Source organism: Peromyscus eremicus, chromosome 1, assembly GCF_949786415.1.
Source record: "Peromyscus eremicus chromosome 1, PerEre_H2_v1, whole genome shotgun sequence".
Lineage (NCBI taxonomy): Eukaryota > Metazoa > Chordata > Mammalia > Rodentia > Cricetidae > Peromyscus > Peromyscus eremicus.
In genome coordinates this window covers 40,766,952-40,786,979 of record NC_081416.1, presented here as the reverse complement: position 1 = coordinate 40,786,979, position 20,028 = coordinate 40,766,952, and the positions used below count along the sequence as shown (strand labels likewise).

Sequence of the window (20,028 nt, the reverse complement as noted above, 5' to 3'; positions counted from 1 at the left end):
GAAAACTGCTTCCTTGAAGTCATCCTCTACCTCCGACTCTTACGATCTTTCTGGAGAGGTGTGATTTGTATGTACATGACCTTTAGAACAGACCAGTCTCATATTATCTGCATGTTGACCAGTTGAGGACCTCTGTATTAATACCCATCCACTGCAAGAAGCAGTTTCTCCAATGAGTGTTGAAAGATGCATTGTTCTATGGATACAGGAATGAGTCACTAGAAGTCATTTGAAAGTTATGCTTGTTTAGTAGAAGAATAATTGAAGGGCTATCTAGCAGGTCCAAGCATGGCAAACATGGCAGTAGCAGGTCTTGCCCACCCCCTTCCCTCTCCCTTGCTAAACCGTTAGATTACATTCCTAAAGCTAGCTACCAAGGTCTACTCCCTAAATTGGCCACTTCCTTTTGCCTGACTCACGCCTGAGACTGAACACCAAGGTGTTCAAAGCACCAAGGTCCAACAATCAAAATTCATTATTTAGCTACACTGGCTAACATGTCCAATTAAGACTTACCAATTCATACTAATACAGACTTCCTCTTTTTCTCCTTAAAAACCCACTCTTGCAAAAAACACTGTCATTGCCCAATCCAGAGGTAGCCCCTGCCCACTTATCCCTCTGGAGTAATAAATCTCTTTTGTGCTGAGAGTTTGGTGTCTGGACGTGTTCTGTGCTGACTCCAAGGCCCCCTTACAATAATAGTAGTTTCTCCTCTAGGGCCTATGACCTATCTGGCCATATGTTTTTGTCCCATTAAGAGTACTAGGTGTGGATACCATCTAATGGAACAAGTCTTAGATACATCAGAAAATGGTTGGTTACCGCCACAATGTTCATGCCACTATTGCACCAGCGGGTATATCTTGTTTGGACAGTCATTATGGAGCTTTCAGGCTTCACACATGGATATCACCTTCCAGCACTGTGAAAGCTAGTTAGTAAGGATAGCTTGTTTGGAGGTTCTAGCAGGGGAGCGCAGCTACTCGTATACCCTTGACCGAAGACCAGTCCTCCTCTATTCGGGGAAGGTCGTCCTCTTCGACCGAGCGCGCAGCTTCGGGAGGGACACACATGGAGCGGTGAGGGAGGAAGGGGACACCCGCCTAGCCAGCCAGATCAGCCGAATCAACCCTGGCGATCGATGGGGTGACAAATGTCACATCCGTGAAAGCTAGTTAGTAAGGATGAAGCTCCCAAGAGAATAGCAACCTGACTTCTCCTTGTTCCGTGAGTCCAGTATAAGAGGTCTTCAGCAATAGAATCTACCATCAAGTTCTGAAGGATAGCCAAGATTTTTTTTCCCTTTTTTTTTTTTTGTGGTTTTTCGAGACAGGGTTTCTCTATGTAGCTTTGCGCCTTTCACTTGGTAGCCCAGGCTGGCCTTGAACTCACAGAGATTCACCTGCCTCTGCCTCCCGAGTGCTGGGATTAAAGGCGTGTGCCACCACTGCCCGGCAAAAACATGGAATGCTTCACAAATTTGTATGTCATCCTTGCGCAGGGGCCATGCTAATCTTCTCTGTATCGTTCCAATTTTAGTATATGTGCTGCCGAAGCGAGCGCCACAATTCTTAAATAACAAAAATTATATTACAATTATAGGGAAGTAAGAATGTGTATATATCTTTTAAACGTATTAGTACAAAGTGTTCTAATGAATGCTGGAAACCCTGTCTGGAGGGCTCCCATGTTGCCATGGAATAAAGAATAAAGGTTAAAGAATAAAGGAGTAAAGAATAAAGGTTGAGTTGAGCTTCATTGAAGACTAAAATCCTGTAACCTTCACTGGTTAAGGAATTGTGCTCGCCACACTGAAAGAACTCAGAGTTTGGAGTCATGTGACCTGGGCTTGACTTCACTCTTAGATACCAACTTTATGCTCTTAGATAGACTAGTTACCTCCCTTGTCTCCTTCTGCTCCAGGGAAAGGAGAACCATGCTAACACAATAACTCCTTTGCAATGTCTTTAATCTTTGTGTAGTTGCATTGTTACATTGATTTTCACTTTAAAATTAATTTATTGTCAGGGGATATAGCATATGCCTTTAATTTCAGTACTTGGGAGGCAGAGGCAGGAAGATCTCAATGAGTCTGAAGCCAGCTTGGTCTACAAAGGGAGTTCCCGGCTGGCCAACACTGCAAAGTAAGATCCTATCTAAAAAAAAAAAAAAAAAAAAGTAACCTATTATAAACGTCTGTTCTTATCCTCATTTAGATAGTAAGTGAACTAAAAATTCACTCATTTAAATAAGCAGTTAAAAATCATGAAATCTTATATAACTCATCCATCTGATTTGACTATTTCTTCAATGCTCTTGCCCTGAAGCCTGATCAGTAAGGAAGGTACTCCTTAAACTCTCAGCTAGAAAACATTGAGAGATGAAGCTTTTGAAAAGACAGAAGGGGAGTAGATACCAACACTGTTCAGAGGTTCGGCTGAGTGGTTGTGGGAGCATCTCATTGTCTACAGCTGAAGTCTAGCCCTTACCCTAAAACTGTATTGTTTTAAAGAAAACCCTAGAAGATCAACATACAAAACAGAAAGGTGTGTTTTGGCACACAGATTGAGGCCATGGTTGTTTGGCTCTGTTGCTTTGGGGGCCTGTGGCGTCACAGGACATTGTAGCAGTGCACATACTGTTTAGCTCCTAGTGACAGAAAGCAAAGACAGGGGCAAGGACTAGCCCCCTTAAGAGCACATCACCAACAATAATAATCTCCTTCTGTTAGGCACCAACCCTCAAACACCTGAGCATTTGGGGAGCATTCCAGACCCAAACTATAGCGACCTATGATCTCTGACCTCCAGAACTCTGAACCAAAACTAACCAGGGATTGGATTTAGGACTGTGTATATCCTAGACAAGACTCCTCCACTCAGCTACCCTATCTCATCTCCCTTTCTTTAAGGTTACTTGGCCCTTGAGTATTTTGTTTTAGCAACACAAAATGTGTTAACATAGTGTATCTCTCCACTCAGGTATTGCAGATATCTTGGCTGCTTCTAAGTTTTGGCAATCATAAGCAAAGTTGCTATAAACATCTGTAAGCAGGTTTTGTGTCAACACATCTATGTCCCCTTTTGGTATATACCAAGGAATGTGACTGCTGGATTACAGAAGTATGTGTAATTTGGGGAAGGGGTGGGCATCAAATCTTCTAAAGTGACTTCATTGTACTCTCAGTGAATGAGACTTTGTCATACCTTTATCAGGGTTTCATGTCTGTCAGTGTTCTAGATGAGGTCTTTCTAGGCAGATTTTGAGTGGTGTTTAAAGGGAATTACTGCTCTGTTTGTTTAGAGACAGGTTTTACCTTGCAGCCCAGGTTAGCCTTGAATTTATAGTCCTCCTATGTCAGCCTCTCAAGTGTTAGGCTGAGAGGCAAGCCTGCCCCACGCTGTGTTTTAATTTTCTTTTTTTTTATTTTATAATTTAATTTAATTTTACATATCAGCCACAGATTCCCCCTCCCTGTGTTTTAATTTTCATTTCCCTTATAACAGATGATGTTTAGTATCTTTTCACTCATTTGTTTGCTATCTGCACATCTTTGGTGAAACTAACTTTGCTTGTTTGCTTGTTTTGCCCCTTTTCAGTTTGCTTTTTTTTTTTTTTTTGGTTTTTTTTTTTTTTTTGGTTTTTTGAGAAATCGTTTCTCTGTGTAGCTTTGCACCTTTCCTGAAACTTGCTCTGTAGACCAGGCTGGCCTCAAACTCACAGAGATCCGCCTGGCTCTGCCTCCCGAGTGCTGGGATATTGGCGAAATTATTAAGGCCACTCCATGTAGTTAAAAGGAAGATTTATTTAGTGGGTAACTTACAAATGAAGGGATAGGTAGGTCGTGGGGTCTGGGGAAGGTGTATCGCAGTCCAGCGGTGTTCTCTGGAGCTCTGCTCGGTCAACCTCCACCGTCTAGGGTCCAGGAACAGAGAGAGAGCTGGCCCATCCAGATCTCGGGTCTCCAGGGTCCTCCCTTGGCCCTGCCTTGTAGGCGTGACAGTTGCCGAAGTCTCAATGGGGGTTGGAACTTCCAGATCAAAGCTGGAATGGCTACCTACTACACTGGGACTAAAGGCGTGCGCCGCCACCACCATCACCACCACCACCACCACCACCGCCCGTCTCAGTTTGCTTTTTTACTTCATTTTTACCAGCTTCTGCATGGGTGTGCAACGACACGTATGCATATACACCCCCCCCCCACACACACACACACACAATCCTCTACCTACACGGTTTTGGAATTGCCCTAACTAGAGCTCTGAGAGAACAAAGAAACAGCAGACACATGCGCAGAAAAGCTGGGATTAGGTGGGCTGTGTGCTCTAATGGTTGCTCACACCAGCAGCCAAGAAACTCAGCAAGTAATTTTATGCATCTGAATAAAGGAGGCAGGTTTATTAAATCCACCTCAACCAGGAGGTGGGGTTAGCTAATCTTGGCTCTATATGGAAACACTCTCAGGCTGTGAGCATGCAGAAGGAGGGAGCTATGGTCTGTACACTGTCACCGTCTACACACCAACCAGGGCAAGGCTTTGCCATTTCCCTGAGCCTGACCTGGAGGAGGCTTTGCCATTCCATGGGACCAAGGCACTGGAGTCCTTGACATGGCAGTGCTCATGTCAGCAACACACATTCAACTCAGGACTTCAGGTGATGCCTCCAACACACACATGGTTTTCCTTACACGTTTGTTTGTATGTTGCGCATGTAAAGATAACTGTGCTGTTGTGAATTATAGTACAGAAAAAATTAAAACCAGACATATATTAACAACTACAGTTCAGGAATTCAAAGGCTCTGGCTTTATTTTGCCCACTCTACGACTACTGGAATGCAAGGAATAAAATAAAAACTTTATTTCTATAGTCTTCTGTTTATTCAATAATAACAGAGAATAGGTAGTTACAAATATTTTTCCAGTGCCAATGTAACTTTCATTTGCAAAATAATACATCAAAGTTTTTTTTAGCTAAATTTGAAATGTGAACATAAGTAAAATTTCTAAATAAATATATCTTTATTACCAAATTTATAAACCAAGCATTTGTAAACCAAGAAACAAGTCTAGGTGGCATGTAGATCTTCGTAAGTGGATATGGCCACTGGAAGAGAGCATGTGTAAAAGAGAAAGTGTGCTCCAGGCTAGTCTTGTGGAGTAGCAGCATTTAGAGATTGGATAGAGATGTAGCGCCAGCAAAGCGAGAGCCTGTTAAGGACTGTCAAAGGCTGGGTCATAGCTGTATGCAATGTACTAGGTAAGGCTGCTTGACACCAAAATAAGAACTGCAGCCAAGAAGTAAAAGGGAAATCCTCTTAGTGACACAAGTCTGAACCAAGGGGCACAAGGCCAGAGTCTCACTAGACACCTAACAATCAAGACACATACTTGCTGCTCAGCTTCAGTCTATTCCACACAAAGGAGATAATGCTTGGGCTCTAAGAATTTTACCAACTTAAAGATCTTAATAAACACACTTAAGCGGGAAAACATTGCACGAACTTAAAATGCCAGCCTTTGGCTCTTCACCTAGAATTTGCATTCTCTAGGACACAGGCCCACCCTATTCTGTTCTCTCCTCTGCCAGTCTTCTGCCAGAATCCATCCCTTCCTAAGGTGTCTGCCCACTTTCTGTAGTTCTTTCCTGATAGCTAGGGCCATAGGACAGTTACTCACTAGGCAAGCTCTGTATCATCTTAGGTGTAGGACCAGAGTCATCAGCCTGGTCTTTAACTGTTTTACTGACTGACTCCACCCAAGAACTCAGGTTGTTCCTGAGTTAATTCCTAGCTAACTGCTGGCATTGGAATCAAATGAACAGCTTACATCTGACTTGTTCAGTCACAAATATTTCTCAGAGTTCTTAAGACCAAAGAATTTTGTCTCTTAAAGGGTGATATCATGGCACATTACGTGTACATATTAAGCCATCCACTTCCTTTGAATTCAATTCTTGATTTATACAAGTAATAAAGACTTTTGGTCTTTTAGTCTTAAAAATTATTTATTTCTATATTGAGTATATTTTAATTGTGTCAAAAAGTCTTGTGTTGGGTAAAGGACCATCCTGATACTTATTTAAAGATTCTTCAATGAAGTTGTTTTTAGTGATAGTACATATGACATTTAAATGTTCACAATGTCAGGCTGGAGGAATAGGATGGTTCAGTGGTTATGAGCATCTGCTGTTCTTATGGAGGATCTAGGTTTGTTTCCCAGCATCCTTAGTAGTTCACAACCATCTGTAACTCCAGTTTCAATGGATGGATGTGATACCCTCTTCTGACTTCTGTAGGCACCAGGCATGAAAATGGTACACACACATATTGCAGGCAAAACACTCATACACATAAAATTAAAAATATACAAATTATCACAAGGTCTACATAATAACTGATACACGCTTTATTACTTTCTTGGGGGAACAAAAAAAAAAAAAAAACAAAAACCAGCCAGCTACTCATTTAGCTGAGACCAAATACAATCCATTAGCGAGTGCATGTGTATTCACATGTGAAGGTCAGAGGACAATTTGTAGGAGTCAGTTCTCTGCTTCCACCCACCGGGATCAAACTCAGGTCTTCCGGCACTTTAACTGCGATGCCATCTCCCTAGCCCGTTAACTTACCGTAGTCATTATTACAGAGGCAAACATTGTAAAGAGCTGTTACATTGCATTTTTAACTGATTTGCTCTAAATATAACTCCATAATCTCTTTGGTTGGCAATTTAAAAAATGACTTTTAAATACTGAGTTGGTTTGCCCTCGTCTTTGCAATGTGGGAAGGACTGGGAATAAAGGAACACGATGCAAATGTCAAATCACACGCAAAAGATTTCAAAACCCAGCAAAGGCCTTGATTTTTCCCTGAGTTCTAAGTACAGAGAGAAAAAGAAGAGCTATCCATGCAGGATAACTTAGTAAAGCCAGAAGTCATTATACTTCTATCTTTATCATATGTGATGGCTAGTCTTGGTTGTCAACTATATCTGGGATGAACTACAAGCCAGAAATGGAGGGCACACCTGTGAGAGGTTTTGTGGGTTTTTTGTTTTTGTTTTTTTTTTTTTTTTTGGCTTGGTTTTGAAGCAGGTGAATCCACTTCCAGTCCAGACCTTTGAGACAGGAAGACACATGTTCAATCTGGATCTTGAGGTGGGAAGACATACCTTTAATCTGGGCCACACCTTCTGCAGGAAGCCTATCTAAGGACATGGAAAAAGGAAGCTTTTGCTCTTGGCCTGCTTGCCCTCACCTTGCTAGCAAGTCCAGTCCTTTGCTGGCATAGAGCCTACTTCTTTGGGATTCCAGTGTCTACTGAAGACCAGCAGAGACATCCAGCCTTTCGGACTGTAAAACTTCTCTATTCTTGAACTTTCCATTCATAAGCCTCCATTGTTGGATTAGTTGAACCATAGCCTGTGAGTGATTCTAATAAATACTATACATACACACAAAGATATAAAGAGATTCATTCTATAAGCTCTGCTACTCTGGAGAACCCTGACTAATACATCCTATCAAGATAAAATAACCCCAGGTCCCTATATTCTAAGGTAGACCAATAACTTCCTTTACTTTTTTGTGTGGGGGTAGGGGCTGGGGGTTGAGACAGGGTTTCTTTGTGTAGTCCTGGTTATCCCAGAACTCTGTCAGCAGACCAGGCAGGCAGAGATCTGCTTGCCCCTGTCTCCTAAGTGCTGGGATTAAAGTGTGCACCATCATGCCCAGACTTCTTAAATCATTATTTTTTGAGAGAGGATCTCACTATGTAGACATGGCTGTCCTGGAGCTCACTACATAGACCAGCTTGGCCTGGAATTCAGAGATCCACCTGCCTCTGCCTCATTAGTGCTGGGATCAAAGGTGTGTGCCACTGTGTCTGGCTTAGAGCTTATGTTTTTGTTTTTCATTTTGTTTTTCCCCCAAAGATTGACTTGGGGTTACTGGATCTATATATTTTCCCAACAAGGCTGTACTGATTCAATCTCTCGATCTCTGAATCTTTATGTGTGATATTCTTCCCTTAACATACTCTGGTGCTGCCTGCTTTGGTACCAGTACTAAGCAGAAGCAGGCAGATGTCTGTGAATTCAAGGCTAGCCTGGTCTATAAAGCAAGTTCCAGGCCAGTCAGGGCCACAATGAGACTCTGTCTCAAAAACCAAAACCAAACTCTCTCTCTTTAATTGGCATATCAGAACAGGCAGTGGAGCTTCTAGTAGAGACTGCTGGAGCTGAGACTTTTTTAGTTTATCTGATTGTTCACTTACCCATCAATGTTACCACGCAAACACCCGAAAGGCGTAAGTACACATAGACAATACCCAAGTTTTACTTAAATTACCAGATTTTGTATTACTTGTCAATTTTAAGTTATAATATTGATCAATTTTGTTTTTTTAGCATTAAGCAATCCTTAATCCAAAAATGATTCACTATAAATAAAATAGAAGATTCTTGATTTTGAAGACAGAAAGTCTAAGCAGATTATTGATTAGGCTTTCAGATGAGTAGGCATCGACAGCTTGATTTTAAAATGACTTTGTTGTTGTTTAAATTGGACAAGATAAGAATCTTGTGAAACTCGTTTTTGAAACAGGAGAGTAAAGGGAGACAATAAATTGTGCTCTTTTTTTTTTTTAATTCTCTTGTTATTTTTATCCCAAGTAAGTATGATGTCTATTAGCCTTTCCACCCTCTACTGCTCCAGGCAAGCATCCTTTATCATGACTACCTATCAGACAAATAGACAGGCCATTTTTCTCAAGAAATTACTGTGATAAATTAAGGAGACCCCGAATGAAAAACATGTGACGCTGAAAACGAACGGTAAATGATAGCAGTAATTTTTACTATTTACTAGTTTGCAGAAATAAGTTCCAAATATCCTAGAACCAATGACCCAGACTAAATCTCAAATAAGTTACTTGATCTTAGCAATATGACCCCGAAATATGTTTTTTAAACACACTATGTCCCAGGTACTTCACTTGCTGTACTGAGAGCTGTTTGATTTGGAGCATTGGGACAGCAGCACCCCTCCCCCACACTCCTCCCGCAATATCCAAAACGCGAATCACCCGACGTATGACCTAGAAATAAGGTTCCTGGGCTCCAGCCAAGGCCAACTATAATGTACCTAGGGGAAAGGCCTTTAACTACATTCTAGCTGAGGCTAAGGTAGCCCTAACCACTTGTGTATGTGTTCTTTAGATCGGTAGAAACTACATTTGTGCCCGTGAACCCGTGAAGAGGTGTTTCTGTTCCGTAGTCTGGGCAGGTATCCAGCACCTTGCCCTTTCCTGGGGTCCAGCTTGTTGGGCCCCTCGTTCCATTTCTTCAGTCTTGTCCCGATTCTCCGTGCTTCCCTGGAATAGTCGATTTCCAGGGTTTTTCTACAGGCTGGCCTAACAGTTCAGAACGGCGGCGGCGCGGGACTGGGTCTGGCGGGCGGTCGTAGATCAGAGCCAGCAGCGAACCGCGACCTTGGGCGGTGGCGGGCGGAGCTGCGGCGACAGCCGGAACCGTGCCAGCCTCCTCCCGGCCGTGCCTGCTCGTCCCGCGGGGAAGGTACAGCAGCGGAGCTGGGGACGAAGCGTGAGAACTGGGCTGGCGAGGGAGGCTGAGGGCGGACAATAGGGTTAAAAATAGACGCGCCTCCCTCCGCGGACCGGCCACAGCAGCTCCACCCAGGGAACCGCCGGCCGGAGAGTGACTAGGTTCCGGTGACCGCAGCCTCCGGACTCGCCCCGCCCCACCCCCAGCGCGGCCCCGCCCCCAGCTGGTGCCGGCCTGCGGGCCGGGGGCGGGGCCTCGGGCCTCTACGTCACCGCGCTGCGGCGTGCCGGCCGGGTTTTCGCTGACGCACAGGCCCCGCCCCCGCCGCCCTTTCCCTCAGATCCCGAGCGCCGGTCAGAGCGAGAGCGTCAGTCGGCCGGATCGTGGAGCCGTGTGCACCCCGCCAGGCGTCCGCTCGCTGCCCGGAGTCGCGCAGCTCCTCTGGCGGAGGCGGAAGCCCGAAGAGCACCGTCCTCCGGCCCTCTTGGCCTTCAAGGCCTCTTCCCGCGCGCTCCGTGCGCCTCGTCGCTCGGCCGGGACGCCGCTGTGGAGGCGTGAGGCGCCGGCGGCCGAGCGCCTTGGAGCGGCGGTCGTCCGCGGCCTGCGGTTCTTCTTCTCCTCCTCCTCTTCTTCCTCCTCCTCCCCCGCCGCCCTCCCACCCTAGCTGCGGCGGGGCTCGGCCGCCTCGGCGCTTCTGCACGAACAAAGGAGGCCCCCGCGGCGCCGGCGTAGCTCCGCCTGCGCTCCGGCCCGCTCCGGCCCGCGGCGGCCGCTAACCCTTCCCGGAGGCCTCGGCCCGGCCCACCGCCCGGCGTCGCGCGCCTGCTCGCTAGTGCATCCGGGCCCCGCAGGGTAAGTGGCGCGGGCCGGGACGGCGCGGGGGCGGGAGCACGCCCGATCGGCGAGCACAAAGACGGGCCCGGCCGGGCGGCCGGCCGCCCGCCCGACCGACCGACCCGGACAATGCCCGGCGTGCCGCGGCTCCCGGCGCCGGCCGGCGGACAGACAAAGGCCGTGACGGCTGCCGCGCCCGGCTCTCCGCGCCGCCGAGTCGTTCCGGCGAGGGGCCGCCGAGTGCATGACTCAGTGCTTTTTGGAGCAGGCCCTGCCGGGCTTCCCGGAGCGCGGCCTGCGCTGCGAGGGGGATGGGGGCCGCCGGGCCCCGAACTCGGTCGAAATCGCTGGGAGCCGGCCCCACGGCTCTCTCCCGGAGGGTTTTTTTTTTGTTTTGTTTTTAGTTTTTTCAATGTGGTTAAGCACTGTCCCTCAAGATCCTTTTCATGGAGGCAGATCGAGCGCCTCTCCCTTTGTCTACGGGAACATTGGTGAACGTTCACATTTTGCTCGCTTTCCGTGTACTCCATGGAGCTGTATTTTGAGGGAGGTGTTAGAAGTTATATGTCGAGTGAAGCTAAGAATATATACCCGGATGTTTAGGAGGAAATAATATATGGGTCAGAACCTCGTTTCTTGAGCTTGGTATTCAGAAACCAAGAGAAAATATAGTACGATAAAAATGAATTTTCTCATTTTGATGATTTCTTTAAAAGTGAGATTTCATAACCTCAATTGATGAAACTATTATTGACTTTTACCTTTCAAGTTTGTTCTTAAAGTGTCCCGCCCAAAATGAGGGATTTGTTTTAGTGGTACCTTTTTTTGTGTGTGCCTAGGACTGGTATTAATTAATCTGGAAAGGGAGCTTTTAAAAAGCTGGCTGAGGTGACCGAGACCCGGAGACTAAGGACTTGCCCAAGGTCAGGCTTAGTGGCACATTAGAGCCTAGAATTCGGGTCTAAGCTCCAGGTTAGTGAGTGGTCTTGCCGTTTATAACCATGTGCCCCTGAAATAGCTATCCCATAGTTTAAAAGAAAAGCTCATTCATTTCAGTTTTTGAATTGGAAAATAAGTGTCGTTAGTCCAGCAAGGTTCGTTTTAAGCTATGAGCTAAGAAAAGCCGTGAACTTTACTTTAAAAAAAACAAAAAACAAAACAACCATCGCAGCTCTGCCTGGAAGGGCTGGCTTATGGATGAATACTAAGTTTCTAACAACTTTTTTTTTCCAGAATAGAAGGGAAATACAGGATATGTAAACTAACAAACACCCTATATTTTTCATTAAATGTAAGCGGTATTTATGCTAACGTGCGTTTTCTACTGTGCCTGCTCACACCCCTCTTGCCCCCTTTTCAATAACCACATTTTACTTTGCTATTAATTCTGCTTGGGTATTGTGGATTGAAGGTGAGATTGTTCTTTGATCCTGCATTAGAAAAACCTGGAGGCCTTAATTGCATTTTGTTTTGTTATGTGAGATATATGAGTGCTGCATCGTTAGTTCTTGGGGTTGTGTAGGAGTTGGCAGGCTCTGAGATATAAATAGAAGCTGATTTCAGAGGCCCCTGTTGACTAGGCTTTATGTGAGAGCCTCCATCCAGCTCAGCTTGTCACATTGCAGCCTTGTGACAGGCTGAAGCGCCCTCCCATGTGATCTAAGCTTTGGAGAAATATTAAAGCAAGCTGTGCACATGTGATGGCATTTAAAATCTGACTTAGTAGGGGAGGGGGAGCCTTATAGAAGACTGATGGTTCTTGTTCTTTCTGTGTACTTAGGTTTAAGAATTTGAGTTGTATTTTCTGAAGAAGGTGGAATCCTTGTCTAAGTGGGGAATTCATTAGGTGGGATCTTCTCATTCATGTAAGAAAAGTGCTTTCTTAGTAACTAAAAACAGGGTTGATTTGATCGGTTGGTCTTAAGATTCCCTCAGTATACTTTGAAAGAATGTCAGGTGTTGCTGGAAGTTAGTTAGCCTAGTAAATGAAACTAGCATAGTTCTTAAGTGGGCTGAAAAAGGCCCAGCTTTTTGCATAGGATAAAGAAAGGTCATCACACTGTATGGAGAAAATGAAGATACATAATTTGTTATTTTGTGTGTGTGTGTGTGTGTGTGTGTGTGTGTTACACTCAACATTTAAAAACCTCAACTGAAAGTATTTATTAAACTGCATAAGTAATCTTGACATATTTACGCTGCCCTGCTCTGAAATGAGTCAGCTAAATTCCACTCACTATTTAAAGAGACAGTGTTCACTAAATTACTGCTATTCTAAACTGTGGCTTTTAATCACTGTATACAAGTTTGATTTGCTCGAATAAAGTTTTCTTGTGCTAACAAAAGCAAAGATTGCTGTCATTTAACTGTTCAAGACTGGGTACTCATGGTCAGGATTCTGTCCTGGTCACATTGATTAGCCCCTTTCTTCATTTTTGTAATTTTGGTAAAGAGTTAATAGGGTGTGTCTTACTGTGTAGTAGCTGAAAAAAATGAGTGACCACAATTTCATTTTAACCAAATGCACTCAAATAGTGCTTTTTCCATAATTCTTTCAAAAGTAATTTTTTCTAATGTGTATTTTCTCTTACACAGTGGGAAATATAAATTTAACTCACTTTTATGCGAATTTAAACAACTTTTGAAAGGCTCAGGTATGCTTGCTATGTAAAGTTCTTTCTGGTAGCCTAACACTAAATATTAACCATGACCAAAGAGTATGCTTTTATATTGCTTACATCATCAAGTTTGGGTTTGGAAAGATTTTTATTTTTTAATTTATTTTATTTTATGTGCATTGGTGTTTTTGCCTGTGTGTATGTCTGTGTGAAGATGTCCGAAGCCCTGGAACAGACAGGTGTGAGCTGCCATGTGGGTGCTGGGAATTGAACCTGGGTCCTCTGGAAGAACAGTCAGTGCTCCTAACCACTGAGCCAACTCATAAAAACCCCAAGATTTTTATTTTTGACAGGAGAAAAAGAAATATTTGTTAAAGTTAATAGAGACTGAAAAATTGGTGGCTGATAATTTCTGCTTTGCACATTGCTAGGCACTGAGGCTACAGGTACCTGTCTCAGTGGAAGTATTACTGATGGGGCCCAAGTATGTCTTTAAGACAGGCAAGCTGTAGGTGGGCTGTAGAGATAGGTCAACCTTTTAAAAGTGCTTGATGCTCTCATCAGAGGAACTGGGTTCAATTCCCAGCACCCACATAGTGGCTCACACTATGTGGTGTGTTAACTCCAGTTGCAAGGAGTTGAATGAGTAGGTACCAGGGATACATGTGCACATACAGACAGACAAACACACACATACAATAATCTTTATTTAAAAGCTATAGGGCTAAATCCAGGATTCAGCCAACTTGAACTAATAAATATCAAGAGATGGTGATTAGTTGGATTATTGTGGGATGATTTTTTTTTCTCCCTGTTTTTGCATTTACCCTATTGAACTAACCATCTTTTGAAATGGTTGACTTGTAGTACAAGAGCAGAAAGTAAAAGTGGGAGTTTTCAAAATTGATTCAAACAATACTTGATAAATTGGCAAGCTGACATCTTCAGAAACTGAAATTAAATAGTAACAGATGAAATCATACACTTTATTGAATGGTATAGTTTCTTTTTGGCCCTAGAACAGTTCTTTCACATTCTTTGTTTTTTAAAGTCAATAAGATATACTCATTTTTGTCTAACTAGCACAATCTTATTTTTTGTTAGTAACAGATTTTGGTGTTTAGGAATAACAAAGGTATAGTGGTGATTGTATTGTATTCAATTTGTTTTTGTGACATGCTAATTTCTAAAATTCTGTTTTGTTTATAGCAGAAAAATATGGCTCAGGAAACTAACCAGACCCCAGGGCCCATGCTATGTAGTACAGGCTGTGGCTTTTATGGGAATCCTAGGACAAATGGAATGTGTTCTGTTTGCTACAAAGAACATCTTCAGAGACAACAGAATAGTGGCAGAATGAGCCCAATGGGTAAGTTGTTTCCAAGGAAAAAAAAACACTTGAACTGGTGGAGAGAAAAACCTAAGAATCAAGAGAATATCGAAAACTTGAGAATGCCTGACAAGAGCTTGACTTTAAGACAACAGCTCAAGTGCTTCCCGTGACTACCTCAGGAACAAATGACTATTCTGCACACATCTTGTAATATTTTCAGTTTTCCTTTTTGAAGTTTTCATACATGTCTTTGGGTTATGACCTTTTTTTTTTGTCTGAATGTCAAGTGTAGGATTGCAGTGCAGTGAAGGTGCTTAGATCACTAAATTAAATGCAAGTATTGATACTTACTAAGTCTTTATTTACTAAGTGGATTTTTGTAGTGCTGATTTGTTTCTGACAGATCCCTTTTTTTTAAATAGGGACAGCTAGTGGTTCCAACAGTCCTACCTCAGATTCTGCATCTGTACAGAGAGCAGATGCTAGTTTAAACAACTGTGAAGGTGCTGCTGGCAGCACATCTGAAAAATCAAGGTAAGAGTGAACATTTCCAAGTCTCTAATAGGAAAATCAAGATGTCTGTACTATACCTTTAATAATCAAGGTGGTTGTATCAGGTGGCCTTGGCTTTGCCTACATGTGCACTGAAGGATTCCATTAATATCTGGCTCTTGGATCGTTGAATAAAGGCGTATATCACAGCATACTTCATAAACCCCTCAAGGCCACTGTGAAAAATGTTGTTTTTATTTCTTTGTAATTGAGGATTAGGGATTGTAAAGATAAGACTCTTGACTGTATTACAGTGCCTCACAAGGTGTTTCAACACAACTGCTCCTTTTGCCCTTAAATTATAGGCACAGTTAAAACTCTAGATATTACAATGTGATACTATATAAATATGCAGCCATGAGTTGATGAGCCATTTATCAAGTTAGTTTCTTTATTTTTACTCATTTATGTTGGACATCAAATATCTTTTCCAAATTTTTAAATTAATCTGGTGCCATTTGATCATGTTGAAAATAACACATAATTTAAACTTGAATTGACAACTTATCTCAAAAAATAATACCCTTAACATCTTTAAAAATAATTGTTTGCTTGAACTCAAATAGAAATGTGCCTGTGGCTGCCTTGCCTGTAACTCAACAAATGACAGAAATGAGCATTTCAAGAGAGGACAAAATAACTACCCCGAAAACAGAGGTGTCAGAGCCAGGTATGCTTTTTAAGTTTAATACAAGTTCAGTTCTGAATTTCGAAGTATGAGAAGGAATTGAGTTGGTGATGGGATTCTCTCCTTTCATTGAAAAACCAAAGAGGGAGAGCTATAAATTAGAGGTCGAGCAAATAAGCAGTATCAAAGAATATAAACTATTAGTGTTTTTACCCTCTTCTGCTCATTCCCTCATTACCCTCACTCCTAAAAGCAATCAAGTAGTCTGGAAACTATTTATGTGGTAAGAACTTAATGACTTTCAATGGCATGGCCATGGGGAGTTTTATAATAACTATTTAGTCTCAACTCTGTTGGTGTTGTAGGAAACAGTAAAGCAAAAGAACATACTAATGCTGAGAGTTGTAAACATGTGGGATCCCTAGTACATGTGTTGTGAGACCTTAAACGGTATGGAAGGGCTTTTGTTTTCAATGGGTAGTGGCTTTCGAGCTATTTTTATAACACAACCAGAAGTTCCCTAATGTTCCAAGAAGACTGACTTGTGTTAGTGTTATCTATGTGCACATGATTTACTCAAATCTGTTTGGTTTTGTAGACGGGAAACAGTGAAGTGTAAAATGATTGTAGGGGATTGCAATCTGTCTTGAAGACTTTTGCTAATATGCCGTTTTGTTTTGTTGTTTTGTTTTCCCCCTATACTGTATCAGTCCCAAAAAGTCAGATTATTTGGTCATGAAATGGCAGGCAAATCTGTATTTGTAGTAAGTCCAGCTTTGAAAAAACTGACCAAACATGTTTATGTTTTCCACACACAAGCTACTTGGAAGTAGATCTGTAGCTAATAACCACATTTGTTACTTGATAGAAATCTGATTCACTGCTATTTGCTTTTTCTTTACTTTTCTATCCTCCCTTTCCCTTGTATGTCTGAGGAGCTGATTGTTAACATTTTAAGTGTAGACAAAAAAAAAAAATGGCTAACATTCCCATTCCCAACTACTTATTCTCATACCACAGGAAAAATTAAATTAAGGCTATCATTGTAGCTTAGGAAAAAATAGGTAGAATATTTTCTGTTGGTCTGCTACTAGGCTGTTGATACCACTGTGTGTATTTGCTAATGTGAATTAAGAGATCAGTTTACATTAAAGCGATCTGCTTTTCCTAGAAACTTGGTTATACTAAGCATTGGAATTAGCATGTTGTATTAGCAAATTATTTTGGTATTTTGTTTTGAAGAACTAGTAGGGGTTGGGGCTTTAATACAGCAGTCTGCAATTTTTCATTTATTGTGACAGATCTTGTTGCTAGAAATTAACAAAAAGATTAAGAAAGGGTGAGGCCTTTTGATATGTCACTTAGTCAGAAGTAATAGTGAAAATAAGAGTTGTGCCATTTAAAAAAAAACCTGGTTAGAAGCCAGTTTGGTGTATTCCTGTAATCCCACCACCAATGCATTAGGCAGAAGGATGGCCTCAAGTTCACGGACAGCCTGGGCTACAGTGTAAGACCATGTCAAAACAACAAAAAAATCCTGGTCTAGTCTAAAATTAATACTTCAGAAACCTATCCAGTATGCTTGATAATCTTTGTTTAGATTTTTAGAAAGCAGCTGCTTGTTTTGTTTGAGAGAATGTCTTACCATTTATTTACCAAAAATGTATACTAGTATAGTAATTGGCAGGAAATAGTCAAACTTAAGAAAGGCTGCTTAAACATACATTCCAAATCTTAGCTGCTTCTCTTAAATACTATTCTTTTAAACTTAAACATAATTGTCAGCTATTGATTTCCAGACAGATTTCTAATCTATAATCTTGTCTTTCAGTTGTCACTCAGCCCAGTCCATCAGTTTCTCAACCCAGTACTTCTCAAAGTGAAGAAAAGGCTCCTGAGTTGCCCAAACCAAAGAAGAACAGATGTTTTATGTGTAGAAAGAAAGTTGGCCTTACAGGTATTAACACATAAAACAATTCACATCTTAAAAGAGTCACTCCAAAAGAAACTATTGTTTTACACAGTACTAAAAAGGAAAGAAAGAAAAAGGGTCCTAACATTTCCAGAAAGGGTGAGCTAGTGGGTTGAGAGGTTGGATTTAATTTCCATCCAGTTGTAATGTTGGCCTAGTCATGTATGTAATCATTATCATTAACCTTGGGCCTTGTGAATTGTTTTTCTGTATCTGATAAAGAAAAGTCTGTCCCTTTTGATTCCTTCCTTTGATGCTTACAGAAAAAAAGGTAGCTGAATTAACAGCAGTGAACACCTATTTGGAGCCAGGCATGAAATGGTCTAGGTATTTTTTACAACAGAATTTTATAGTTGGTTGTATGTAGTTTTCATGTAAGATACTCAACTCAGGGGTGGTTTGGTAAGGCTGTGTTCTGAGTTCAAGTCATCCTAATTCTAGAGCTTGCATGAATTCTACCCCATTGTCAGGATTGACATGATCTTTCATAATCAAAGCAGTGAAAATCCATTCCTTTTCTCTAGTGACTAGAGTGCTTGTTTTCCTAATTGCTACAAGTTGCCAAGTGATTCCTCTTGTTTGTGCAGGGTTTGACTGCCGATGTGGAAATTTGTTTTGTGGACTTCACCGTTACTCTGACAAGCACAACTGTCCATATGATTACAAAGCAGAAGCTGCAGCAAAAATCAGAAAAGAGAATCCAGTTGTTGTGGCTGAAAAAATCCAGAGAATATAAAATTACTACATGTGAAGAGACTGAAACTTTGTTTTTATTTTAATATATCGTAGGAAAACATTAAAGAGCAGATGCATGGCCATTTTCCTTTGATGTTCTCCAGAGTTTTGCTTTATACTTGTCTGTCTTATAATTGATATTTTAGGATGTTTGGGTGTTTGTTACAGGCAGAATTGGATAGATACAGCCCTACAAATGTATATGCCCTCCCCTCAGTAAAATTGGACAAAATCTGCACAACAAATTGAAATACACAGATAATAGGAACAAAATTTAGTTCCATGTGCCAAATTAAATGAATGAAATCTCTGCATGTTTGCAGCATATCTGCCTTTTGGGAATGTAATCAAGGTATAATCTTTGGCTAGTGTTATGTGCCTGTACTTTAAAAAAAAAATGGTACACCAGAAAAGGACTGGCAGTCTACTACCATAGTCAAACTTCACCTTAATTTCGACATGACTTTTGGAAGCAGGAAGAAAGCTACAAAACCAGTATTTTGGTGCCATGTATAAGCCTGGTTAAATTGGTCTTCTAAAAGCTGTCAATTAGGACATTCTGCGAAAGGTAACGTCAACAACTGGTTATAAGTAAAACCATCAAGTCAACAACAGGGTGCCTGAGATAATCTTTGAAGCTCTTTGTGCTGGCCTGCACCAGAAGATAAATCTGCATTCTCATTACTAAAATTGTAGCACAGAACTGCACTAGGATTTGTTTACAAGAAGAAATTAAACTCTACGTTTGGTTTTCACATACAGCAGCTCTGTTAAATAACATGCATCTGAATTTTAAGTTGCAAAGGTATCTGAACAGTTAATTTTTCATGTGCATCTTTTGTTGAATGTTTTGGTTCAAGAAAGAATGTTTAAAGCTTTTTAAAGACTTCAGTTCTTAATGTAACTGTACCCTTCTGCATGGAAAATCATAACCAACATGGCTGCAGTAGACTTCTTTAGTGGTATCCAGCACCACTTGCAGAGGGCTGCTTTATCATATTGTATTTGGGTGTAGGACTCTAGTGTTCTTGGGTGTATTGCATGGGCTGCATTATCTACAGCATTGTACAATAACAACTAGAAAAGGCAGTATACTTCACTGATGCTTGTCTGGTAATATCACTTCTGTGTTATAATGGAAGGTTTTTTTGTGATGTATGAAACTTGTGTTTTTTATATATAAATGAGTATAGTTAGATTAGTGTTGTGGTAATGCCTGTTTTCATCTGTAAATAGTTAAGTATGTACACAAGGCACTACTTCTGATTTATTGCAGTGTTCAGTCCTAGTTTTTCTTTATTAAAACATTCAGTTTTGCTTCAATTTTATGTACTTCAGTTCTGAGTTAGATTTGCAGATGTGTACAGATAGTTCATATTTATGTATTGCACATAATCATGCTATTCAGCATTGATGCTATATTGTATTATGTAAATAATAAAAGCAGTGTACAGAGGGAAACTTCTTGTTCATTGGGTTTCTAAGCCTTAGACCCCCAAACAGGGAAAATAGGAAAATTTTCATATTCAATTGTCTCTTGCAAATTTATTTTTCATGATCATTCTTGAACTCCATCATGTGAGTACCATGAGCTGGTCATGAAACTTCCTCAGGTGTGGCACATGTTAGGCAAATTTTGAAGAGCTCAGGTGAAATGGTCCTAAAATTTGAGAAAGGAATGAAATTTAAATATTGCATATATGTATATATTCTATGTTGTGTTTCTTCTGGTGACATAAGACTGCTGAATGATAAAGTAGGTATGACTTACCTTTTTTTTTAAAAC

General features: G+C 41.5%; 1 protein-coding gene and 1 non-coding gene across 5 annotated transcripts; one reads left to right on the top strand and one right to left on the bottom strand.

The window, feature by feature from the left end:
* Positions 1–1,459: 1,459 nt before the first annotated feature.
* On the bottom strand, positions 1,460–1,566 carry LOC131902824 (U6 spliceosomal RNA). The gene has a single exon (XR_009377110.1). It is a non-coding gene; the product is annotated as a U6 spliceosomal RNA (small nuclear RNA).
* Positions 1,567–9,472: 7,906 nt separating this feature from the next.
* Zfand5 (zinc finger AN1-type containing 5) lies at positions 9,473–19,703 on the top strand. 4 transcript variants are annotated; one of them, XM_059259798.1, is made up of 8 exons: positions 9,473–9,582; positions 9,911–10,422; positions 13,000–13,058; positions 14,232–14,391; positions 14,778–14,889; positions 15,474–15,577; positions 17,367–17,492; positions 18,095–19,703. In XM_059259798.1, the coding sequence occupies exons 4-8, from the start codon at positions 14,241–14,243 to the stop codon at positions 18,241–18,243; spliced, it is 642 nt and encodes a 213-aa protein (XP_059115781.1). In that variant the 5' UTR covers positions 9,473–9,582; positions 9,911–10,422; positions 13,000–13,058; positions 14,232–14,240; the 3' UTR covers positions 18,244–19,703. The 4 variants fall into 4 exon arrangements, with proteins under 4 accessions (XP_059115781.1, XP_059115774.1, XP_059115793.1 ...); XM_059259791.1 differs by lacking the exon at positions 13,000–13,058; XM_059259810.1 differs by lacking the exons at positions 9,911–10,422; positions 13,000–13,058 and having other exon boundaries at positions 9,561–9,582.
* The last annotated feature ends 325 nt before the right edge of the window (positions 19,704–20,028 follow it).